Source organism: Hemicordylus capensis, chromosome 5 (genome assembly GCF_027244095.1).
Source record: "Hemicordylus capensis ecotype Gifberg chromosome 5, rHemCap1.1.pri, whole genome shotgun sequence".
NCBI lineage: Eukaryota > Metazoa > Chordata > Lepidosauria > Squamata > Cordylidae > Hemicordylus > Hemicordylus capensis.
In genome coordinates, this window is record NC_069661.1 from 223,767,511 (window position 1) to 223,794,119 (window position 26,609).

Here is a 26,609-nt window from a genome sequence, read left to right on the forward strand (position 1 = left end):
AAATTATTTTTTATGAACAATAATATGTGCAAAACTAAAGCAGACTTTGCCAAATATAGTATGCTGTATGGCACTTCTTACTATGTCAGGAATGGAGAGGGGTAAACAATGGACATAAGGAATTTACATCCCAGTTTGTGTGTGCCTGTGTGTGTAAAAAACATACTTCAGTTCCCTGATATTCTATGAATCTGCTTTCTTCATGTGCCTTAGCAAATAGAGATGTGAAAGCCCAAAAAGGTTTAGGAAAACACACATGGTACAATTAATCTCCTCCCACACGGACAGAACATAAAGTAGCTATTTCCTTCCCTTCCCATTTTAATGTACTACTAAAGTGTCAAATGAAGTTTAAGTTGGATAAATTAATCAGTGCTGTATATATCTCAGTTTAGCTGCAAATGCTGGCTTTTGGGAGGAATATTATATGTTGGCAACACCCACATTCCTTCTCATATTATTGTACTTCCAAAGGAAATTGTTCAGGTGATACCTAAGGAAGTGGTTCAAAACCTGAATGCTTATGTCTGTCTCTAAGTCTTTAGCAAGGAATAGCAAATGGCCCTGGATAAAGATTGCAATAATCTTCTAAAAGGTGATTTAACAACAGGACCAAGGGAGTTACATGAATCTAGTCTACTCCCAAGATCAGCAAAACACAATATGAGAGAGGATACATTTTGGATCTGAAAACTGCCACAGAAAATTCTAAGTAAATATGCATAAAACGTTGCTTTTGTCATTCTAAACTGCCAGCTAGATAAAGTTGTTCTCTTAGCTCACTTCCTGATGAGCCTCTCTTGTCTGTACTGCCTCACCTGAGCGACTCCCAGTTTTACCACAAAACTTCTGTTCTCTCTCGAGCATACTTGGATTTTTAGACATGGCTTGTTCCCGAACTAAACCAGTGAGGGAACAAGCCAGGATATGAATCCATCAAGCCAGGATATGAATCCACAATCAGTTTGTTTTTCCTAATTGTGGTTTGAACTAAACCTCCCCCAACCCCAAGTAAAGCTTTCCTTCTCTTCCTCATGCATGCAAAAGAGTTGGGAGCATGTCAGCCTGCACCTTGCAGAGGCTCATTGACATAATGGGAAACTTGTGTTTCTTGTTACATCTGAAATTCAGCCAGTATGTCTGAACTTCAAATATCCAAATACTACAGCTAGATGAGGGAGAAAATTGTCTTTTAATTGTGGTGCAGCAATGCCACCATTTCACCTACCTTGCTTGCCTTCAGGATCTCAAACATCAAAGGCAACCCCTGTGTGATAAGTTCTTCAGTGTATTCCTCCTCCTGAATAGATTTAAATTCTTTTAGTAAACACTGGATGAGAGGTCTTCTGTGCTGCTGAAAGGCAGTTCGCAAGGACTCTAGCCATGTATGGAGAGTCCATGGGACACCTGTTTAAAATAAAAGCTGAGGATCAGTATGTATCATCGATGCATGCCACAGATATCCCAAACTGGACCATATTCTGGGGACTAGTCTTTCTGCAAGGCTTACCAGCTTACAACCAGCCTTAGATCCCTTTGCATGCAAGACTCTTAAAGCAGAGAAGAGACTCCTCGGTGCTTCTTCCCTTATTTACTCCCCCAGTTGTTATAGCATGAATTGTAGGATGCTTTTTGTCTTTAGAGACTAACAGTACACATATGCCTACATACTTCCTCCCTAGGCATACTTCCCCTTACTTAGAAGCTCAATCCTTCAGGGTGTCTTCCGCCTTCTCCTCCTGCTGAAATTGCATGGAATGCCATCGGCCATATGTTGTATAAACTTTCTAATACCTTTCAGATGGAGCTATTTTTATATTTAGAGAGGTTCTTTTGGAAAAGTAAAGATGTCTTTGATAATAATGTTTCACACTAGCCTTGTTTTAGACTACTTAATGTCCCTTAATCATAGCACAAATAAGTATAATTTCTGAGAGGTATACCACTTTGTATACATATTGATGTCATAAATTAAGATGTGTTTTTAACATAGGTTTATATATTTGTTTACCAACTGCAGATGTGTTAAATTTTATCTCTTAAAAAAGAGTTGCCTTTGAAATGTGTTGGGGATAAAGTAGTCTCTGTACACTTTTTGGGGGGGTTTTCTTGGGAATTTTTTAGAACTGTTTAACACTGATTTTGTCCAGGACTCTAACCTGCTCTTTCAAGGCTAGAAGCAACTTTCCCAAGAAGTTTCTCATCTAGTCTGTTTCACTCATAAGGGGAAAAGGGTCCTCCGGTTCCCTTAAATGGGAAGATCGACTAGAAGAGAAGATTGCTGCTTCTGAGGATCTGCTTTGCAGTGAGGGATATAAGCCAGCAATGTCAAGTGGAGCCCTCCCCACTAAAGGGGAATAAGAACTCCATCCTGCTACTTAAAGTAATGTGACAGGTTGGGACCCATAAAAGCAGGGCTGCAATATTCAGGGTCTAGCTAGGCAACAGTTCATTCCAACGTGAACACAAATTCCGATGGGAGATTTTACGGGGCATCTACATGGCATTTAAACACATCATGCAATTCCTTAATGCCATCTGCTGGCTATCTGCTACCAATCCGTGGAAAAACCCAAGCCTTGTAATACCACTTTCATTCTGACTTGAAAAAGGCACCGCTTTTTTTCATGGATGGACAGCAGATGGCGCTAAGAAATTATGCTACCTGTTTAAATGTCATGGAGACGCCCTGTAAAATCTGCTGGAATTTGTGCTTGTGTTGGAATAAATTGCTGTCAAGACAGACCCTTAGTCAATTGTTTTATTATTTAATCAATGAATCACCATTTGATTAATTGATGTCCCTGATCAACTGAACCAAATATTTTTAATTATTTCGTAATGCAAGTACTTACAAATTCATGAGTGGCAGGTGCCTTCTTAGAAGAGGCATTCCTTCTTCCCTCTCTCACAGGAAGGAATACCTCTTCTGAGATGTAGCCTGTTGTGACACATGTGTGTAACCACAAAGAAGAGTGATACCTTCCTCAGAACTATTGCTTGTGCAAATGTATGCAGACCAATTTATTAATTGAGTAATTAATTAAAACTCAGGCAATTAATTGGTCATGAGTTATTTAACTAAGTGACAGCCCCACTTAAAAGAAACTCTTGTGTTGCTCTTTCTGTGTGTGGGCTGCAAATGCACAAAGCACACCAAAACCAGCATAACACAATGGTTAGTATGTTGGACTTTCAGGGGAATTTCAGGGGAATCTTGATCAAACTGCTCTGGTTAAACAGCATATAACCCAAACAGACAATTCAGTGCTGGTTATCTATTCTGGTTAAATGCTGGTTAGCCAGTTTGACCAGACTTGCCCCGAAATTCCGGGTTCTCACAATCAGCTTCACAGGACTCACTAATCCTGATTAACTTTTTAACTAGGATCCTTATGATTGTGTGAACCCAGCCTATGAAAAAGAAAAGAAGAGAAGCACTGGTCTGAATACAGCCAAAGAATCCTTCTGATAACACTTAAGTTAGTGTTTCAGTTTATATAGTCACTTTGTACAGCACATTCAACATAACAGTTAATTTCATCCTAAAATTAAAATTGCCACATTCAAATACAGGACAGGAATCCCAAAATACTGCAGAATTCATGAGGCCTCTGAATGGGAGGAATTAAACACCTAGTTGTCTTCGTTTCTTTTCAGCACTCAAAACCTCTTTCTGCCTTCTCAGTCACTTTTTTAAACATTGCCAGATTTTTGCCTTGACAAGAACTTTTTCACACAACGCATAATCAACTTGTGGAGTTCTCTGCCACAAGATGTGGTGACAGCCAACAACCTGGATGGCTTTAAGAGGGGCTTGGATAACTTCATGAAGGAGAAGTCTATCAACAGCTACTAGTCGGAGGGCTATAGGCCACCTCCAACCTCAGAGGCAGGATGCCTCTGAGTACCAGTTGAGGGGAGTAACTGCAGGAGAGAGGGCATGCCCTCAACTCCTGCCTGTAGGCTTCCAGCGGCATCTGGTGGGCCAGTGCGTGAAACAGGATGCTGGACTACATGGGTCTTGGGCCTGATCCAGCAGGGCTGTTCTTATGTTCTAACAGATCAGGAATTGTCAGTGGAACTGACAGAGGCCTCTCCCATCAAACTGCAGTTCTGGCAACCACCCCTCATGGAAGATAAAGCACAGAGGAAGCCAGGACTGACCTATACTCCTGATGTCAATGGTTACATCCACGTATCCATGTTCGGCACTGTGATACATCGCCTCTTTCAGAGCTTTCAGTTTGGCCTTGCTGTTGCGGGTGGCACATAAAGGAGCTGGAGCACTGTCTGCCAGGTCAGTCCCCTCAGCCAGGATCTCCTCCAGGGACAGGATATCACTCTTCTCCTTCTCTGGCTGAGCCAGCAGCTTACGAAACACATTTCTGTCAGTAACAAGGCAAAAAGAGAGGGGGGTGGGGAAGGCCACCGGGTTGGAACAGTTAACAGTGAAGCTGAAGCTCACTAAGCATCTAGCTAATGCCAAATCTAGTTAGCTGATCTAACTAGATCCTCTAGCAGACCAGCTTTCAAGCAATGCTTTTTCTTTTTCTTTGCACTGTATTATTTATTTGAGCTTGCAGTTGCAAGGATCGAGCATCCGAAACAGAGACTCCGGACTCTGTTCATCAACAGGCTTATACCTGTGTGATGCCATTATTCAAGTTCCATGGAGTCGCTCCCAATTGATTAACTGCTAGAAACAATCAATTCAATCAAGCCCAGTGTGCATCTTGTCCCTTACCTCCCCACCTACCTTATACGCTTACATCTTGCTAGCTGCGCATGTTCAGTCCTGTGGGGGATAGAATAAGTAATGTATCCAGAGCAAATGGGCTAAAGAATGTGTGTGTGTTTCTAGACGGAGGAAAGATACATCTCCTGAAAATCCAGATGATGGGCATGTTATATCATGCAGTGTAATAGAGTGAGAGTGGTTTGATACTCTATATGGTTTGATACTCTATACCACAATTCAGTGTCTTCAGGATGAGGTCAGATGGAGTATTGAAGAGAAGGCACAATAGAATTCTTCACCCAGTGTGTGAACCTGATTTCCTCCCAGCTTTGCAAGTTGCATGATACTGTAGATACATGCTACATCAAGTTGAATGCATTCTTACCTACTACAATGCTGCAGAAGGTCTGTCACCTCTTTATGAGACTGCTACAAGTACTCTATAGTATAGCTAAAGCTGTTAATTTTCTGCAATTCTATGCAGAATTCAGTAAAGGTAAAGTGTGCTGTCAAGTCGATTTCGACTCCTGGAGCCCACAGAGCCCTGTGGTTTTCTTCTGGTACAATACAAGAGGGGTTTACCATTGCCTTCTCCCACACAGTATGAGATGATGCCTTTCAGCATCTGCCTATATCGCTGCTGTCCAATATAGTACGAGTGGGGATTCGAACTGGCAACCCTCTGCTTGTTAGTCAAGCATTTCCCCGCTGCGCCACTTAAGGTGACACAGAATTCAGTACAGAACAGGATATCTAGAAACCTGCTCTGAGTTTATAAAAAGGGGTACATTTTTTCTTTACAAAGATCCACAAATCTGAAATGTGAGTTTTGACAATGGAACTACTTTTCCACAGTGGTGTCAGACCAGCCCCTGAATGAATAAAAGTCTGAGGTGGACTTTGGCAAGAAGCGAAGGAGGGAGGAACAGATCTTTGTAGCTAGCAAATGCTGGAACAGTTCAGGAGTAGGGAAGAAAAGTAGGAATGGTAGGCAAGAGAAGAACAATTCAGATGTCTGTGGGTCATGGGCAATAGCCTTCCAATTGGCCTGTTTGCACCTTGCAGACATAAAACTATCATCTCGAAGCAACTGTTCCCCTGTGCACATATATCACTTGATGTCTGAATCAAACAATTACTTGTATGTGTGAATGAGTTGTCACCACAGAAAAGAACTTTCCTAATACCCAGTATTACCTTAAATGTAATCTTGCTCAGTGCTGAAATTAGGAACATCAGTCCTATCAACACTGATTCAGAATTTCTGTCCTTCATGCAGTTATTTTTTAGAGAGAGGTCATGCAATTGTCAGCCTGTTCCATACCAGTGCTTTCTCTGCTGAATTCTCATAGGAACATAGGAAGTTGCCTTCTACTGAGTCAAACTTCTGGTCCATCTAGCTCAGTATTGTCTAAACAGACTGGCAGTGGCTTCAAGATTGCAGGCAGGAGTCTTTCTCAGACCCATCTTGGAAATGCCAGGGAGGGAATGTGGAACCTTCTGCAGGCAAGCATGCAGGTGCTCTTGCCAGAGTGGCCCCATCCCTTAAGGGGAACATCTTACAGTTATTATACTTGTAGTCTCCTATTCATATGCAAACTAGGGCAGACCCTGCTTAGCAAAGGTGACAATTCATGCTTCCTTCCACAAGATCAGCTCTTTCAGGCATGATTTGTGGCAACTCTTCTGTATTTGACCACAATGGAAGCACTCGCCTGTCTGGAGTGGACAGATACAACACTACTGGTGGAGAAATGGTCTCTGAAACTCCAGCATTGGAACCCCCAAGTTAGCACTGGGGAAAGCAAAGGTAGGCAGAAGGTGGGGAGGAGGAGAGATTTAGGACACAGCAGAGCAGAATCACACCTGGGACAAGGAAGGACTGGGCTGCTGCTGCCGCCGCCACCACCAATACCTTGCTGACAGGCCAAAATTCTAGCTTAGCAATATTATCCACTTTTGCCTGTGCCATGAGGACAGGAATTGCAATATGTTGCTTAAGATAAAGCACTATATTAATCGTCATGTGGAACCACAATTTTAATTGCGCTTTCACCTGATAGTGGAAGAGCAATGTTCCAGCAGCACTCAAGACTCCTCGTGCGGAACTGGCCCAACAGAAATTGGAGTTTCTCCTGGCCAATGGGAACAAGGAGATTTCTTGTACAGCGGCTACTTTTGACTTGGCTGCTGCAGAGCAACAGCAACAATACTTTGATTCACGGGTTGTAGAATGGAATCATGACGTTTGCAGCTGAGCATTGGCATTGGTTGGTATTGGACTGTTGTTGGCTTATGGGGTCCCTATGTGTTTCTTTGTTTACTGCCTAATCAGTTTTATTTTATTATTTTGGGACATTTGGTTTTACGCTTTGGTACAGCCAATGGCAAAACACACGAATTGAACAGAACTTTTCAGTGGAACCAGTTCACACATTGACCAGCCAGTCATTAATTGCTGAGTAACCAAGCAGAATATGCAAATGTGAGAACCAGGCAGTCTATCTCATATACACATAGCTATGTGCATCTGACATGCTTATTTCTCCTCTCTCCAGCATCTTAAGCTTACTTTGCTTTCTCATGTCTCATCCCTTGTCCTGTTATGTTACTCTCCGTCTGCCTCAGTAATTCACTCTCCTAAGAGCAGATCTTAGCTTGATCTCCTGCCCTGCTGGTCCATTATCTCCAGTGGCACCCTCTGGATGGGATTTCTGGTCCATAGTCTGGTGCTCCACCATGGGGAGGGGAGGGGGCCCAAATTTTCTGCTGGGGTCCTGGGTAGTGGCTGTGCCGCTGGCCTGCACTGCCTGCCACCAGGCATCCTGCTAGCAGCCCGCCCACTGATGCAACCTGCCCAGCCCATATCCTCTGTTGTGGGGGTGGGGGCAGTGAGGCCCAAGTGTAGCTGAGCAGTCATGTGACGTGACATGAGGGCACGTGCGTCGCACGAGGCAAGGCAGGGCAGTCTGAGCGGAGGCTGTTGTGAGGGAGCTCCAAGTGAGCAGCACAGGCAGCAGCTGCAGAGAGAGAGAGAGAGAGAGAGAGAGAGAGAGAGAGAGAGAGAGAGAGAGAGAGAGAGAGAGAGAGCCCTCCTCACTGGGCCAAGAGGTGACTACAGGTGCAAGTGGAGCGGGAAAGGCAGAAGCAAATAGTAGCACCAGGCAAGCTCTTGCAGCAAGCCAGCCAGCACATGCCTCCCTTGCTTGCCACTATGAGAGAGAGAGAGAGAGAGAGAGAGAGAGAGAGAGAGAGAGAGAGAGAGAGAGAAAGAGAGAGATACCAAACCAGTCCAGTGAATAACAACAGGTAACTGTGAGTGAGAGAATGGGGGATAGTGCATTCAGCTATTTGAAGTGGCAAGATTGTCCATGCAAAATGTGGTATCTGCAGGTCAGTGGGAAGTATCTTATTCAGAATTTCTTCTTAAAAAAAAAAAAAAAAAGACTTTCCAGCTTTCCCTGAGCATGTTCTGGTGCAAAGAATACTGCATTGCAGCTGATCCTGCGGCAGCAGAAGGAAGAGGCCTTTAGGCCCAGACTCCAAAATTACCTAGGTGTACCTCTGATTATCTCTCTCTTCCCTAGGGGCTTTTCTGTGTTCATTTGGGATCTACCAATCCTTTAGACTGAAGAGCTCTTGGATTGCTTCCTGAGCTCAGCCCTGGATTTCATACACTTCTCCAAGCACTTTTCACAATTTGCCAAGCTTCTCAGCTGTGAATTGGAGACATGTCTGAGATCTCTCTCTTCTGCAATCGGCAGAATGGTGTATTTGCCTGTCAGTGTTTCACTTTGGAAGTAGCCGAAGCTTACATATTGCCCCAAACATGAAAATACTATCCAGAAAGCCACACTGGAAGCTGCTGCTAAGGAGGAAACCTGGTTCAGGTGCACATATGGACCATGAGATTGTGGCCCGTATCTTTTCTATCTATTTCTAGAAGATATTGAAAGAGGATATGCCCCCTGCCTTTACAGGTATTCTACTATGAACACAAGAAGAGCCCTCATGGGAGTCCCTGAATGATGCCTCTGTCTCTGCATGAAGGCAACAGCCCTTCCCATTTTTTTATACCCACCATCTGGTATTCAGGTATACATTCCCTGAACATGGAGGTTCCATTCAGCCATGCTCATAGCCATAAACAGAACTATCCTAATCTTCATCTCTCTTTTTAGTCAATTTTAGTCAAAACTGACTAAAACAGTGATAAAGATTAGGACAGTATTAATGTATGTAGAAATTAATGTACTAGATGGTAAAACAGTTCACATCTTTTTCTTGGTTTTTACACCATCCTCCACAAACAGATCACTCAAACCACTTAGCTAACAGTGCTGCCCCAACTTTACCTGTGTCCGTGTGCAGCAGCCTGACTGAAGGAGTTCATATCGCCTTGAGGAGTCATGGAAATCCCATTCCTATACATGGTTCCGATCATGGGATCAGCTCCTCGCTCCAAAAGCAAACTCACCAGTTCAAAATTGCCTGTAAATCAATAAAAGTGAGGGTTCTTTTGTTTAAAAAAAATGCACCATTCATCCCTGTAAATCAGACTTTCTTAGCGAAGGAATTGTAACGTATTTATTATTATATACGGTGTGTGATAAGAACATTCTTACCAGCAGCTGCTGCAAGTTGCAAAGGTGTTTCCGAATAGTTCTCGTCGCCATGTTCCAAAGAACCTTCTACTTTGGCTCCTGCATCCAGCAACAGCTATAAAGAAAACCCACCATTTAGGGCTAATGGCTAAAATCTGCTGGCAAGAACTTGGAAACTCATCTAATACAGGAGAATGTTCAGCATGCTCAAGATGCTCTGAATTCAGGGCTAATTCACATTGGGGTCCTGCAGGGCCCTAGTGCCAGAGCAATGAGGCTAGGCCTCAGAAAGAGGAACAAGCATACTGCAGCTAAGAAGTTCCATTCACAACCATTATGGCCAACAATAGTCAGAAAGGGGCTCCTCTTTCCTTCAGAGTGTTCCAAAAGTGCATTTTATAACCCTCAGCTTCCACCCTCCCCAGGAGTCGCCCAGTGATGACATCGACAGCTGGCTTGATATCTTGATGTTGCCGGCCTCCGTTCCCTAGGGTCCTACTACCTGCGCCTCTTACATATGGTGCTCTGAAGGTAAGGCTCTGTGAGACAACTGCCCTTCTTGGGAGATGTTAAGAGTGCCATCTCATCACATTCCTCCCCCCTCAACTTCATATCTGATTTGCACATAATGGGATCATGGGGGTTAGGTTCCCAGGGGTAAAAAAAGGTGCTCAAAATGAGTAATATTGCCTCAAAATCACAGGGGAAAGTGCTCTACTGTGCCCAGTCTGTCCCCAACTGTCCAGCAATGCCCACAAAATGCTGCAATTTGCTGTTTTTCCCTACAGGAAAAAATCACATTTTCCCATTTTTAAAACAAATACAAGCCAGAAAATGGCTCACTTACACAAGATGGTGGGCAGAAATGGCCTCGGAGGTCATTTCTGCCCACCTCCAACCCGCAGGTATGCAGATTTACCCCTCCTGCCATTTCTCCCCCATGTATACCAAGGTCAAGTGCCAATTACCCGACTGTGGATACATGAAACCATGAATGTTGAGTCTGCGAATAACAAGTTTTCCTGTATAATCAAACCATATCCTGTCCCAGTGACAAAGTGATTAGACAGTTGATTCATTCTGGGCACACCAGAATATAGGCTTATGAAAAACATTAGCTCTGAAAGAACACAAGAACAGATTCACACTTTACTTTTCAAACTTTTGAGTGCCCCTGCTTCCAAGTTTATTGTACAAAAACCTGGCCATTTAAATGTGTGTGGACCATTTACAACTCATAGCATCTAACTGCCATGCAACTGCCATGTGACCTGGCCTCCAATGCAATATTTTTATAAATTGTTGTTGTTGTTATTATTTTATTTATTACATTTCTACACCTCCCAATTCAATGGCTCTGGATTGACAAAGAGAAAGAATTACATGTGATGCTAAAAGTGTTGTCATGCTTTCCCCCTTTATTTTATCTTTTTAAATTTTTTTATTTTAAAAAGCAGCAGTGGAAGAGAGGTGAATCCGGATCAGGACTATCGTATGTTGGTGGGGAGTTAACCTCTCCCCTGTATCCTGCAGTCCTAAGGGAAATCACCCCACCAAATCTCAGTAAATATGGAGTTGGGAGCATGCGTTTTTGAGATAACATGTAGTTCTGTCCTTGGATATTCTCAGCCTTCCCTAGATTGCACCTACTATCTGGACTGCAACCACCATCTGTTAATTACTGTGAAAGTGAATGAGATATTGCTTTTCTCAGTTCAGGGATACAACTTCCCCAACTGGATGTCAGATAACTGTCATCCTCAACTGGATGTCAGATGACTGAATCTGCAATTTAGGCTTCTAAGCAAGGCATTGTCATGATGGATCAGACTACATTCTAAGGCGTCAGTGTAGCCAGACTGCATTTCAAGAGGAACAAGTGTACAATGCTCAAGTCATGCATTTAAAACCATTTCAGTCACATGCATGTATGAAGCTGCCTTCTACTGACTCTGACCATCTAGTCCACTATCGTACACTCCAAGTAGCAGTAGCTTTCCAAGGTTTCCAGCAGGGATCTTTCTTTTTCACTGGAGAACCCAAGGACTGAAACTGGAACCTTCTGCATGCAAACAATCCTTTCTTTTCTTTTTTTCAGAAAAGTAAATAAGATCATAACTGCTCAATATTTACTGTTAACTACAGTATTCAGAAAATTCAGCATTCAGAAATACACAATATCAACTCTCCTATGAAAAAGGAAAAGTAAGAGTGCTATTGGGAAAGAGTCAGGAACACATATTATTACAGGAGCAGTGTGGTGGAAAGCAGACAAATGGACCTGTATTGCCCTCTTCCTGTTATAATCAAGAAACAGAGTAGCAATTCAGTGGGATCTTACACACGCTTATTCAGAAATAAGCCTCATTGGGTTCAGAAGGTCGTACATCCAAGCAAACAAGCACAGGATTGCAGCTTAAAGTGTGCAGAATTTTCTTTATAGTTCAGCCACTTTAGCAACTACCTGAAAATGCAATCTAGTCTAGTGCATGTAATTTGCTTAAAATGGATAGTTCCAATTCCATCTTTAGAGCAGAGGGGTTGTTGGAAAATGCTATACTTTTGTAGGAACAATGGAAATCCTGTGAGCTTGAAATTGCAGAGCCTTAGAAGGTTTAGCTATTAAAATGGTGAGTGGGAAAGGACAGTACTAGAAGACCGTATGAGCTGCATTGAGTGGACCACTGGAAGATTGGGCATCCAATGAGAACACTGCAATAGGCCTACCCTATCCTGTGTGAATAGACAGGGGAGCAGAAGAGGCTGAAGAAGTGTGGACTGCAGATGGTGGAAAACTGCACAAGCACATTAATTCATCACAAAATAATGACATGTGGGCATGGCCTACAAAGGACAATTAATGTAAGAATTGCTTTCTTAGATAAGGATGGCAGCAATTCAAAAAAGTGGCATTCAACACAAACTTCAGGGTTCTTCCCAAAGAAAAGCATCTGAGAATGCTCAAGCGAAGACAAATGAGTTTCTGTAAGAAAGGTGAAAATTCTTAGGGAGTTTCTGCACATCCTTGTTTCTAGATCACAGAGCAGTCAGATGCTGCTCTGGAGCTCATAAACCAAGCAAGATAGAGAAAACTCCTCTCTGATTGATCCCAGCACCTGGTAATCAGAAATATAGTGCCTTGAATACAGATACCCCATGTTTACCTATCATGATTTAATAACCATTGATAGATCCGTCTTCTGTAAATCTATCTAACCACTTTTAATGCCTTCTAAGCTTGTGTCTACATCCAATAAATCATTTTATTTGTTCTAAATCTTTGGCCAACTAAGTTCACTGGATGGTCATAAGTTCTAGTGTGCTGAGAGAGAAATGTTTGTCTATTAATTCTCTTAACTCACACAGCATTATTCTTATCTAATATATGGCCCAGGTCAATTTTTGGCTTTAGAATGTTAAAAAAAGGTTCGGTGGGGGAATAGGAAAGATAGGAGACAAACATTATTTTCACTGACATTAGAAAAAGGAAAAAAGAATTAAACAAACATAAGATGGCCAAGAAAGAACAAAAAGAGTTGATAGGACATTACTGGGAAAACTTCATTTTAAAACTGCAGTATTTAAGCTTCATATTGGCTTAATTGTGCTTATATATAATAGTGGTACAGTATTATATATCACTCTATACATATATAGAGAGCAAACAAAGAAGATGCAGGAGGAACCAATATGACAATGTTGCCAGTTATGAGGTGAGTGCTAATTAAAACCTAAAAATGAGGAAACAAAAGTGAGATGGAGCAAAGGGAAATACAGCAATACCTGAACTACAGGAATATGTCCATGCAACACAGCAAATGTCAGAGCGGTCCAATGGCGGGTCTCAGGGTGGACGGATGGATATTTATGAGGAGTACTGACAACCTATAAACAGATAAAGTAATTTTCTTTTATAAATGGCTCTCCAGAAAAGCTATATGTAATAAAAACAAACTTGCCAGAATGCCAGGCACACAAGAAAAGAAGCCAGCATGCAAAAAGCCTTCTAGAAAATTATTATCTCTCTCTATGTGTATGTATATATATATTTAACCTAGTAAAGATTTTGCCTCACAAGACAACATCCTTCAACATGTTTCAGTGCCCTAAAATGAGAGTTATATACCTCAGTTATATACCTCAGTTATATAACTGATTGTTTTAATGAAAAGCGGTATATAAATTTAATAAAAAATAATAATAATACATAGCCATACACTTCAGTTATAACTATGATATTATAGTGGGTTACTGGGAACCCTCCTAAGCCACTAGTTAGGGGTGAGAGCTGCTTAATCACTTAGTCGAGTGCTTTTCAAACGGTGTTCCAGAAAATCCTGTGTTTCTTTGGAAGCTTATCAGAGGTCCTTCAAGGATAAGATCAGGAATGGTGGACAAGCTTTCCTGAAGGAGAACTTGCTCATCATTACCTAACTTTTTTTTTTTTTTTTTGCAGTGCACAGTTGAAGCAGAGTGTTGGGTATATTGTAGGGAGCATGTGAATTTTACTTCACATGATGAAGCAATGGAGAGGCCAATCTATCTAGCCAGTAACCTGCATGAATGGAGGGTACATCTTAGAACATGCTCCATGATCCTCTATAATATGCAGGGTTCCATGGCAGACATGTATGAATTCATCAGAAAATAGGTCAAACAGATTTCCCTGAAGACAGTTTGAAAGCCACTATTCTAGACTGTAATGTGTAAACATCACTCTCTCCATAGGTCTGGGCTAAAACATTTCTCATTGGCACAAGCTTCTTTTAATTGACTTCAATGGGTTTGGATTAAGCTCACACTGATCTGCCCCTTCTATTATTTTCTGTTCCATGGACAATTTGACAGCAAAGAAATGCCACAATGACTTTGGAGAGCAAAGGTTCCCCTCTCCCCTGCAAATGCATCACTACTTCAGGGAAGGGTGTGTGTGGGGGGAGTATTTCTTTCGCTACATCCAAACCTCACCAATTTGCCCTGTGCTAGCCAAGCACAGTAGGGTTTGGGAATCTAAAGAATGGCAGTGAAGGCTCACAGCCATAGTTGATCACTCCTGAGCGTGCCAGAACGGCTGCCAACCCATTCATGCATTTGTTTCACATATAACAAAGCACATCCATGAATTTTAACATCCACTCTGAGTACTCCTCAGTGGAGTCAGTTTGCAATGTTTGAAGATAAGCAAGAAAATTGAAAGGACAGCATAATATTAAGAAAATGTTTTTGTGTTTTCAGTTCTCACACTTGTTCAGTACAAAAGCAGGTGCCAGAGAGGGGGATACACATTCCTTGTGTTTGATAGAAGGAAACTTTAAAAACAGAAATATTTGTTCCTCTGCATTTTGGTACACACACGTGTGCCAAAATGTGAACTGAGTCTCTGAGATTTATGGAGAACAGAGAGTGACATTGTTGTTTTTTACAGTGCCCTGATGGAGAGTTATTGAAATGCATTGGGTTTAATACATTTATTTTCTGTTCACATTAGGGTACTCCTCTTTCTTCATATCCAAAGTCTGAACTGAAAAACTACTGCATTTGACAGTGAGAATTGGCCCACAAAAGCTTGTGCTGCAATACACTAACAGTGCGAATGAATAAGTAGCATTTAATTGTAATCAAACATCCAGCTAATTCCACCCCTTCTGTTGAAGCTGTTATAGCTAACCCCGAGACAGTGCATGTTTAAAAAATATTTCCTGCTTCCCCCCTAAAATAATATTGTAGGTTTAGAAAAATTGTGGCTTTGCAGTGTGGTGCATTTAGGGATTCCTGGAGGTCAGGACTCATTTTCCTGCCCTCCAAAGATCAGCATTGCCAGGAGCAGTGCAGATCGTGTGGGCGCAAGCTGTACACAACACAGAAGATTGTCTGCCGGCAGGGGGAGATAGATTTGGTCTCGCCATCCTCCTGCACCCTCCCTGCTGGGCTGCAGTGGTCATGTGTATGACCTTAATATGTGCCAACTGTTCCCTCCCTGCCACAACAGCTATCACATGATAACCAGATTTATTGGTCATGCAAGCTGAGCCGAAGGCATGTTTCACAAAGAATGCCTTTAAAATGGTCTGCACCTGTAATTTCAATGTTAATGCCAGTTGTGGTAAGAAAATATACTCCGCGTTGCATCCAAAGAAAGATATTGTTTATAATTAGGAATATTTATATACTTTTCAATGAAAAGTTCACAAAGTGGTTTACAAAGCAGAAGGGATGAAAAAATGAGGGAAAATAAGAAAAGTTAAGCATTACTAAGTCCCATTGAAATTAATGAGACCCGTTAGTCACAAATAACCACGAGTAACTTTTCTCATGAATTTCAGTAGTGCTTAGTCATAATTAACTTTCTTTGAATACCACTCAATATTTTAAACTCACCTTCTATGTCACACTGAGAACCTTCTCAAGAGAGGACGTCCAGGCTAGAAAGCATTTTAGCATCACTTGTGAAACCACTTTGAGAACTGACATCAACAATCTATTTCACATATCCCAACAAGCAGTAACCAGAAAATAATGAAGCTCTTCTCATGATTGGTGAGAAGAGATTCTGGTGGGTCTGTGGGGAGAGCGGGTTTAGCCCGCTCTACCCCAAATGAGCAGCTTCCAAGCCCTGGGCGGCCGGATCGGCCGCCCACACAGCTGCCAGCTGTCACAGAGCCGGTGGAGGCTGTGGGGATAGGGGGCCACACAGCCTCCAGAGGTTCCAGAATGCCCCGCACAAGTGCGCGGGGTATCCTGGCAAGACCCCTGGGACTGGGAGGCTTGTTTCAGCCTGCCGGTGGGGGTCTCCTCCTGTGTCGCCACGGCCCGGAGCCGCGGCGTGGTGGCACGCAACCAGAAAACCTGGGTTAGCGCTCTGCTCGCTCCACTAACCTGGGTTAAGTGGAGGGCTTCTTTGGCGGGCTAGCTGCCAGAGAACCCATGGGCTTGCCCATGAGCCCGGTAGTTTTCACAATGGGGGAAAACTGGGCTGGGCCCATCGTGAGAATAGCCTCAATGGCTTTCAATTGCTAGCAAACAAAACTGATTCAAAGTAATGACTGAAATGTCCAGGTTTCAATCCTGTTTCTGGAACTTCACAAAATGTATGTATGGCATTGTAATTGTATGGTATTAAAAAATCTGTCTAAAATTTCTACTTATGTCTACTAAGCAGTAGCTTAGTATGTTTAAACCCAGGTTATACTTGGTTTTTGCTCTTATAATGGGCTCGTTCAGACATTATGCAGAGTCTTGTTTCAAGTCGGACTCTCGAATGTCCTTTAGCCTTGGGAGATGTGATCTTCCCTTGACATGCCCATGCAAGCATCTACTTCCACTATAAGTTAAATAAACCAAAATTGCTTATGAAATCCAAGCCAACCAATCTTGGTTTATAATAATCTACTCACTTGAAATAAATCATGATCTGAAACTGATTTGAAATGAGTTACAGATCATGGTTTATTTCAAGTAAGTTGTGCTCTTGGGATCTGTAGTCTTTCCTGGGGCTGCAGCAATGGCCTCAGCCTTGGAAAAGTATCCAGATCCAGGAGCACCCATACCATTTCCCAGGACTCCATGGGAAAACCACTGATTATATTTGTAGAACCATTTCATGATAAAAATTGAAAAGAAAAAAGTGAAAGGAAACTAGTAACTAAAGCTTCCCCCTGTCCACAAAAATAGAAATTGACATGGAGCAACTATGAGACTCAAGTCGTGCAAACAGGAAGAGCAGGTTGCTTATCTGTAACAATGTTTCTTTGAGTGGTCTTCTGTGCATCATACACACAGGATTTGCGCCTGCGCAGACACCAGTCCAGAACCTTCTAGAGATTAAACAGAGATATTTTGAGGGTAGCCCCACCTCTTTTGTATCCACTCTGTGGCTGTCCTGCTCTGCTCCCTCTGCTGAAGCCACCACTGCAGTACCCGTTAGAGAGAGTAGGCTGCAGTGGGGAAGGTGGGTGGGTTGTGTGAATGCACAGAAGACCACCTGAAGAAACACCATTACAGGTAAGCAACCTTCGTCTTCATGGTCTCTGTTTATCACACACGGGAGCTAGCGAAAATCTTCCCTAGAAGCCTGGAGGTAGAAAAGCCTCAGTATGTCGCAATTTGGATGATCGTTGAACTAAAGGAAGCATCCTTTCTTGCTCTCAGGTTCAAAGCATAATGTTGAATGAAGGTAAAAGTCTGGGACCATGCAGCAACTCTACAAATTGTGTCCAGAGGGATTCCGAAAAGAAAAGCAGTAGAGGCTGCTACTGACCGCACGGAGTGGGCATACATTGAGACAGGTGGGGTCTCTTAACCACTTTGTAGCACAGTTTAATCATAGAGTATATCCAGGTGGATAGCCACTGAGAGGTCTGTAAGCCTCTGTTGGGTCCTGTGTAACAGATGAATAGCACGCTGGAAGGTTTTAGTCCTGTGGATGTAGAAGGCTAGAGCCCTGCAGTAATCTAAAGAGTGCCACCTTCATTCTTCAGCAGATTGAGGTTGAAAGGAAAGCACTGGGAGGGCAATTTCCTGAGATAGGTGAAACTGTGAGACCACCTTAGGCACAAAGGTTCTATCAGGTATCAGTGAAACCCTGTCCTTGTGGAAGAGAAAAGGCACCCTGTCCTTGTGGATTAGAAAGGCACAGGCTGATGCCACAGCTCCCAGGAAAGTCATCTTAAAGGTAAGTAAACAGAGGACAGCAGTAGCCATGGGCTACAATGGTTTCATTCATTCATTCACTCATTCATTCATTCAATTTATATACTGCCCTTCCAAAAATGGCTCAGGGTGGTTTCCCTGTCAACATGTTCAAAACTAACAGTAAGTCCCAGGAGGGAGCTAAGCAGTGAGTTGGTGGGGAACAAACAAACCAAGCCTTTGAAAAACGTTTTAACAGGACGTTTGAAAAAGGAACCTGTAATATGTCACGACGAGATGGCTGTGAGGTAGACCTTTAGTGAGGGGATGGAGAACCCCTTCTTCTTCAGTTCCAACAGGTAAGTATGGACGTCGTTCACTGATGAGTGTTGAGGCTCTAGGTGAATTTTGTCAGCGTATTGAGTAAAGTGTTTCAACTTGGCATTGTAAGATTGGTGCATGGGGTTTTTAGAGCATTGTGGAATATCATGTCTATGTGGAATAACATAGATCAAGATGCCAGGTCATTAGGGACAGAATTGAGAGGCTTGGGTGAGGGTAGTAGGAAGCCACCAAGAGCAGAAGGTCAGGGTGACTGGGGTGACACTGGTAAGTATCCTACACTGCTGACATGAGGGTGGAGAACTAATGTTGGCGCAATCACAATGGTGTGATCAAGATACAGCGAGTGCACTCATTTTGGATCTTCTGGAGGACTCGAGGGATCAAAGGAAATGGGAGAAAGGTGTAGATGTATTCCCTTGACCAGTTCGACAGGAGACTGTCTCCCTCTCCCTCTGAGCCTGTGCCTACAGTTCCCTAACTGAAAAAATGATGGCAGGGGCCATTGTGAGCATCTGCAAATGCACTGATGTCTGGCATGCCCCACTGTTGGAAGATATTGGAGACAGCATCCAGATGTAGCTGCCGCTCGTGAGATGGATATTTCTGCCTGCGGAGGGAGTCGGCCAGAGTGTTCTCCTTTCCTGGCATGTGTGCTGCTTTTAGAAAGATGTTGTTGACCAGGCACCAGTTCCACAAATGGAGGGTCAATCAAAGAAGCAATCTATATCTTGTTCCACTCTGTCGATTTATATAAGCTGCTGTGGTGGTGTTGTCTGTGAAGATCAGAACAAACTTGCCTCTCACAATGTTGTGAAAACTCATGAGGGCACGAAAAACAGCCATCAATTCCAAGTAGATATGGTGGTGTTTGATGGCTGGTGACCAGGTGCCAGAGGTCACTTGGGCTCCACAGTGGGCCCCTATCCCATGCATCTGTAGTTATAATGGTTTCTGGTGAGGGCGCTATGAAGGGGCGGCCAAATGAAATATTATTTATGTCCATCCACCATCGAGCCGCTCAAGCAACTGTAGGTGAGATCTTGAGTTTTTTCACTTGGCTTTCTGTGGAAAGAGAGAAGGTGTCTAGGAGCCAGGCCTGGATAACTTGCAAAGAAGAAAGTTTGGGGAGGTGTACAAATTTGATATAAATAAATAGATAGATAGATAGATAGATAGATAGATAGATAGATAGATAGATAGATAGTTTGGTGCGTGGTAGTACACCTAATGGTGCAGTGGGGAAATGACTTGTCTAGCAAGCCAGAGGTTGTAGGTTTGAATCCCCGCTGGTACGTTTCCCAGACTATGGGAAACACCTATATCGGGCAGCAGTGATATAGAAAGATGCTGAAAGGCATCAACTCATACTACATGGGAGATGGCAGTGGTAAACCCCTCCTGTATTCTACCAAAGACAACCACATGGCTCTGTGGTCTCCAGGAGTCGACAACAACTCGGTGGCACGCTTTAATTTACTTTACTTTAGTATGGCAATGATGGCCAAGGGCAAACTGTTTTCCGGAAAGCTGAGGACAGATGGGCAGCAGCAGCAATGATGTCCAAAATGTGGCTGGGTTAGAGATAAGCAGCAGAAAAGTGGGCATTGAGGTGGATGCCTATGAAGTCTATGCCACCTGAAGTTTATCCAGGAGTGGAGCTGAGACTTTTTGTGGTTGACCCGGAGGCCTAGGTCTTAGACCATGTCTAGTGTAATCTGAGTGTGCTGTTGAAGTAAACTCTCTGAGGGGACCAAGAGGAGCCAGTCATCGATGCAAGGGAGGAGCTCGACCCCTTGATGTCGAAGGAAGGCTGCCACAACTGCCATGGGTGTAGAGGTGTGGAGGTGTGGAGGCTAGGCCGAAGGGGAGCATGGTATATATGTGGGGATAGGCGGGGTTGAACGGGGTCTAGAACTTGGGGGTGTTGGTGTCTCAGTGAATTTGATACAGTAGCCGTGCTGGACAATGGAAAGGATCCAGTGGTCTGTTGTTATGGTTTGCCGCTGGGAAAGGTATGGGGACATCCTCAAATTTTGTGTAGGTAGAGTGATGTGGTTTAGGGATCGTGATAGATCATGCTGATGATTGGGCTGCAGGTTTATGAAAGGAGCTGTATCTGTTGCCTCCCTCAATGTGTGTCAGACTGTGGCAGGAGTTGCAGGAGGCCTTCTCCATTGTCTGCCCTTTCCATTGTCTGCCCTTTCCTGGCTGATGAGATGCTGCAGTTGTCATTCATCAAGCTGTTGATTTTAACTTCTGAATGCAATCTAAGGTGCTGTCAGTTTTGTCACCAAATAAGTACTCTTCATTGAAAGACAGGTCTTCAATTCTCAATTTTTCTGCAGGAGTTAGAGATGTAGATTTGAGCCATGCATGCCTTCATGAGGCAATTGAGGTAGTACTAGTCCGAGAGGCGCAATCTGCAGTGTGGCATGTGGAGTGGAATAACTGTTTAGTAATTTTCTGGCCTTCATTCAGGATGATGCAGGCTGCATCCTTTTGATCAGGTTGGGTAAGCTGGTCAAGGAACAATAAAAGTTTCTCAAAGAGCATATAGGCTTAACATGTCATGTAGGCCTGATAGTTAGCAATATGGAGCTGCAAGGATACTGTGGAATAGTTCCTCTTTCTGATTGCATCTAGCTTTCGTCCAACCCAGTCTGCTGGTAATGACAAGGGCTTCTGACGAGACCAAGGCTGAGACACTTCCACAACTACAGAGTTGAGAACAGGATGTTTGAACAGGAAGTCAGACTGTTGAGTGTGATGCATACTGTCCAGGCATCTGGCTGTTGGTGAGGATGTGGCTGGTTTGTCCCATGCATGCTTGACCACCTCCAATATGGTGGGAATGAGCGGAAATGAGAGTGGAGACTTGGCATCAGCCTCTCCATCTCAAGGGCTTTTGCCATACGTTCCACATTCTCAGAGTAGATGTATAGTTCTTCTGATGCAGTCTGACTTAGAATCTGGTTGTAAGGTATCTCCTGCTGGATCCAGAGAGGTATCTACAGAGGTCTCAGGTAGTAAAGATTGGGTATCCACATCTGACTCATACTCTGAGGTGGAAGCAGCATTATCAGGATTCAGGTCCATTGGGATAGCTGGGGCAGCTGGGTTGGCAGGCTCTGGCAGGGTTCCCAGGGGGACAGGTTGCCCAGAAACATCTGGCAGAGCTGGGTTGGAAGAGCAAGTTGGTGCACCCTCGGGTGCTTAAGAAGTAGTGTTTCCTTAGATACATTTGGAGGAACAGAGATGGCCCGATCTGAGTAGCTATGATGTGGGCTACGCCCTCTGCGGTGACTGTAAGGAGATCTGCTATGAGGCCAGCTGTGAGATCAGGGGCGATGTCTGACTGTAGAGTAGTGAAAGTAAGAGTTGTAGTCCTGCTCCAAGAAGTCCTCATGCCTGTTGTAGTCTCTCTCAGAGTAGTACCTGGAATAGCTGTGAACAGCATTCCGTGTGAAAACACTGGTACTTGCAGGGCTCTGAGGGATGGATGTAAGTTCCATAGCATGAATTGGAGTAACCTCTCTGGTGGAGATCCCTCTGTCCTTCGTCAGGGGGTGAATCATGAATGGAATCATGTCCTCGAGGTGAAAATTTAGTTCTCCCTTGTCATCATTGTTAGAATAACAATTGAGATCTGAATAGAGCTCTGGAGGGTCTAGAAGTTCATCAGAGGTCTGAGCCTCAGAGTCCGAGTCAGGCTTTGTTTTCCCGTTGTTTCAGAATGAGGGCTTTGTTTTTCCTTTGCCCTGGCAGCTGGAGGAGGCAGAGGCAGAGACAGAGATAGAAGAGAGTGGCGGCAGAATGGTTGATTGAACCGGTATGGCGCTCGAGCCAAGGCAGGAACCCTTCTGGGGGACCCAAAGATCATTTCAGCTGCTATGGAAGGTACAGGTGTAGGTCATATGGGGGATTCCGATGCCATCATGGGGGAAGTTGCAATGGCTATCCCCGTGGTGAATAGGGGAGTTGTAGTGGCTATCCCTGAGGGCTGAGTAGACTGGGCGAGAAGCGCTCATTCCCAAAGGAGGGAGCGCAGCTGTGTGGAGGAGCTGTCAAGTGAAGCCCTTGCTTCCACTCCATGTCCTTGCTTCCACCGTGTTTTCCCCCCAAGCATGCAGAGTATCCATCAGAGAGAGGTAGCTTGGCCGTGCAGTATCTAAAGGAGGCTTTACTAGCCATAAACTGAGGGCGGGAAAGAGAACGCGGAGGGGCGGGGGAGTAAATCAAATGCCAAATAGAAAGTCAGAAACAAGACCAAGCAAAGACAGAATAAAAAAGAGGGTAGAAATCAAACAGGTACTTTCCTTTATCAACTGCAATAGTCTCTCTAAAACAGCCCCCCCACCTTGCGAAGGCTTGGAGCGGTCTTGAGTCTATGGCGATTGGGAAAAAATTGAGGGAGCAGAGTGGGACAGCCACAAAGTGGATACAAAAGGGGCGGGGCTACAACCTAAAATCTATTTAACCCCTAGAAGGTTCTGGACTGGTCTCTTCACAGGCACAAATCCTGTGTCCGATGCACAGACACCAAGAAGAAGACTGTTTTAATTAATACTGGAAAGGATCCTTGCTGAATGGGATGTATTTGTGAGTAAATATTGCAGAAGGATCTTGCCCACTGAGAAAGGCATTGATAATATAATAGTGTATAATATCGCACAGCATTATAGCAAGTGTGGTGCAAAACCTCTAATTAAATTCCACTTCCAGCTAATTACAGAAAAGCAATGAGTCAGCAAGGCCAAAGGGCTCCAATCTGGAAGTAACCACTGATAATGCAGAAGCACCTTTATCATCAGGTTGTTTTTATTTATTTATTAAAGTCATATACAAAATCAAGAATTACCATATCATGAGCAAAAGTAGCTTTGTAAAGCTGTTGTGAACAATGCAGCAGCAGCAGATCTGCCCATGAATTAGAAGAGATTGGTACTCAACAAAGAGAAAGTCTGTTGGGTGTGTGTGGGGGGGGGGGGCGGTAAGGAGCTTACTTAAAAGCCAATTTATCCCTGCAACACATTCTTCCATTATTTGCTGCTTCTACTTGTGCAGAGATCTTCTCCTTGTCAAGAAACGTCACATGTGGATCAGGGCTAGTGACCCCAGGCACGGCCTGGATACCAGGGTAAGTGTGACCCAAAGAAGACTCAGAAAGGTTGAGGGTGTGTGTGTGGATCGTATAACTTTTGTTTCAATGCTCAACTTTAATGAGGTCAATTGCCTTGTGATGTTCCATCCCTCCTCCCCCCATCCCATAATTTTTTTTTAATTGCAGGGAAATTCTGACAGTGCGCTGGGGGCATTTTAACCCCATATTCCACTGAATGTGAAACTGAAACTGACAGCACCTGTTGTTCAGTGTTCAAAAATATCACTATTAAGACACCATTATCTTTGCTGCTGTTCTGTTCCTAGACTGCCAAAGGGAAACACTTAATAAAGAGTTGCATTTTTTCTTTGCAGCTGGTGTCATGCTCAAGGCAACCCACCAGAGTTGTTATTTTTATGACTTACTTTGGAGAATATTTGACATCAACACCAGACGAGTCAAGTCAACTTTTTATTCGGGTGAGGGTTTTAAAACAAAAGTTGAACAATTGAAATGTTTTATTTTAAATGGTGCATCATATGGAGCTCTTAGAAGAAGATCCCCCTTCACACGGACTCTGCATTGTCTGATCCTATGGCTAGGGATGTGCACGAACCAAGGTTCGTGTACAGGTTCGGCACTGCCGGGTGAGGAGTGGTGAGCAGGATCTTTAAAAAGGAGAAGAGCAGATCCTTACCGGCTGCGATGGCGCTTCCTGCTACAATGGCACTCCCTGCAAGAATCAGCACGCACATAGCATCTGCCATGTGCATGCTGGCACCATATGCGGGTTCCTGGGAGAGTGCCATCTCAGCAGGAAGCTGAACAGGGCAGCGGACAGCAGGTAAATTTGGGGGCCCAGACCGCCCCCACTGTGAGACCCCCTGAAATCTGATTTTTCGGGGCTTCCTGTCATGCCGAACCTACGGGTATTTAAAAAAAAATTCAGCCACCATGCGGCCAAGGGTTGGCTGCCGGTGGTGGGATGAGCCAAGAAATCCTCGCGCCTCCCCGTGCAGCAGCTGGAGCCATGCTGGGCCTGTCTGTTCGGCCCAGAGTCTCTTGCTAACTGCGAAGTGCACCTGCGCAGTTGAGAGGGATCGTCACAAGCCTGGACCTTGGTGGCCAGCGACTGGGGCTCCAAGGGCCGGGGTTAGAGCGCCTCTGAGAACACTACTTCTGGAACACTTCTCTTCAACATCTAATCTTCTGTTTTCTGTAAATGGAGGAGCATTCAGTCATGTGAGCTCCTACATTATAGTTAGGAGTGATAGAAGGTTTACTGCTACACCAAAAACAAATACTTTGCTGGATTTGCTAGCTGACCTCTGCTGAACATCTCAGTAAGCCCTGATACCAAAGAGCTGCTGCTTTTCACCCATCCATATATAATATGTTTCAGCAAAGGAAATGTGCCATGTGGGCCAGAGGTCTGAAGCTCCTGGATGTGGTTCAGGATGAGGGCCCTGTGTTGTTTAATCCAGAATGGACACTGAAGATAGATAAGATAAGATAAGATGATAAGATATCCCTCCATAGTAGGTTTTACTTGAATGGCAAGTTGTTTTGGTAAGATCCATTACTGACATTTCACTTTCAGACATTAGCATCCTTGATCATGGATTCCTGAAGCCCTTTAGAGCATGATTCTGTTCATAGAGACGTAAATATAATACAAGTAATCATAAGAATGGCCTCACCTCAGCATTCAGATCTGCTCCAGCATCCAGCAACATCTGGACCATGGCCTCATCACCCCGCACACAAGCGTACATCAGTGGAGTCATGCCCTGTATGAACATCAATGTCAAAAGATAAATACATTTTCAATATAATTAGTTTATGTACAGAACAGTGCTTTAAACATATCCTTTTAACAGAAACACAACACACATATCTGATCAAAATCACTAACAAATGTCACAAAAGTCCCTCACAGCAAAATCTTTATCATGACAGCCATAATCCTAACCAGGTAGAAGTATTCTATGTTGATTTCCTTGGGACTTCTAAGCAAGTATATTTAGGATTATAGATATAATGTTTAAGAAGGAAAGATTGAAAATCCAGCATACTTTAACACACACTAAGGTCATACACACGACCATGAGAGGAGTGGGGAGGGAGGGCAGGGGTAAGGCAGGGATAAACCTACCTTCCTCCCAGACTATCTCCTCTTTGGTTCACCGGTGTGCACACCCTCATGATCCGCACTGCTCTGAGCAGCATGGGTCACTGGAGGCCGGGAAAACAAGTCCCAGATTCCAGGAATCCCATAATGCACCACGTGACAAAGGCAGTGCATTCAGGAATTCCCCTGTGACTCAGGTGCTCTAGACACACATAACCCTGTACCTGGGGTAAAGGGCACGCTTGCGCCCTTTAACCCAGGTTAAAGCCCAGGTTTAAAACTCAGGCTTGTGGGGCAGGCAGCACCTGTGTTTGGATTTGGCTGCTCATGTGAACAGCCTCACTGGCTGACATCTAGACCAGTGGTTCCCAACTAGGGTTCCTCCAGATGTTGCTGATATACAACTCACAGCATCCCCAGCCATAATAAATTGTAGCTGGGGATGCTGAGAGTTGTAGTTCAGCAACATCTGGAGGAACCCTGGTTGGGAACCACTGGTCTGGATTAGTGAAGCATTAGTGCAGTCATCGTGCACTGCACACTATGGGTGAGAGGCGATTTTTATTAATCCCCCCCTTCCCTTCATAGCCAATTGTGAATCCTGAAAAGATGTCCGAGGCTGCAAATAAAAACTGATGAAAATTGCCTCTCTCCATAGTGCTGGCAGTGCACTCATTGCACTAGCACTCTGCTAATCTGGATATCAGCCACTGTAATTCAAACATCTGTGCAAGAGCATTTGATTGCTGCACAGTCACAACATTATTGCTGCAGCATGACTTAAAGCAAAACCATACATTCTAGCAGCCATGTGGGATTATTTAACTCATCCACAATTCAAAGTTTGCAATGGTTAGTTAAAACTCTCCTGAACTGTATGCAGAATCATATACAGAAATGGCTTGCCATGCAGAACTGCCTTCACATGGAGACATTTCACATGGCCACTAATGTGTCTTCTTGAATGTATTACCGAAGCCATAGAGTTGGGCAGTTAATTGTTCATGGCTCCCTCTTTGACTCTGGTCCACTGGAAACATCAAAACCAACCTTCTTATT

General features: G+C 43.8%; 1 protein-coding gene across 7 annotated transcripts in view; it reads right to left on the reverse strand.

Moving 5' to 3' along the window:
• Positions 1 to 26,609, reverse strand: part of ABTB3 (ankyrin repeat and BTB domain containing 3) — a 448,319-nt gene that overhangs the window by 27,623 nt on the left and 394,087 nt on the right. For 4 of the 7 annotated variants that reach the window (XM_053258102.1, XM_053258099.1, XM_053258100.1 and 1 more), the window contains 7 exons: positions 25,120 to 25,209; positions 13,129 to 13,230; positions 9,367 to 9,460; positions 9,097 to 9,232; positions 4,760 to 4,798; positions 4,168 to 4,388; positions 1,229 to 1,407 (listed from right to left, as the gene is read on the reverse strand). In XM_053258102.1, coding sequence (XP_053114077.1) covers positions 1,229 to 1,407; positions 4,168 to 4,388; positions 4,760 to 4,798; positions 9,097 to 9,232; positions 9,367 to 9,460; positions 13,129 to 13,230; positions 25,120 to 25,209 — 861 coding nt within the window. The remainder of the gene's footprint in view (positions 1 to 1,228; positions 1,408 to 4,167; positions 4,389 to 4,759; positions 4,799 to 9,096; positions 9,233 to 9,366; positions 9,461 to 13,128; positions 13,231 to 25,119; positions 25,210 to 26,609) is intronic. The other 3 variants (XM_053258104.1, XM_053258101.1, XM_053258103.1) reach the window with 2 other exon arrangements.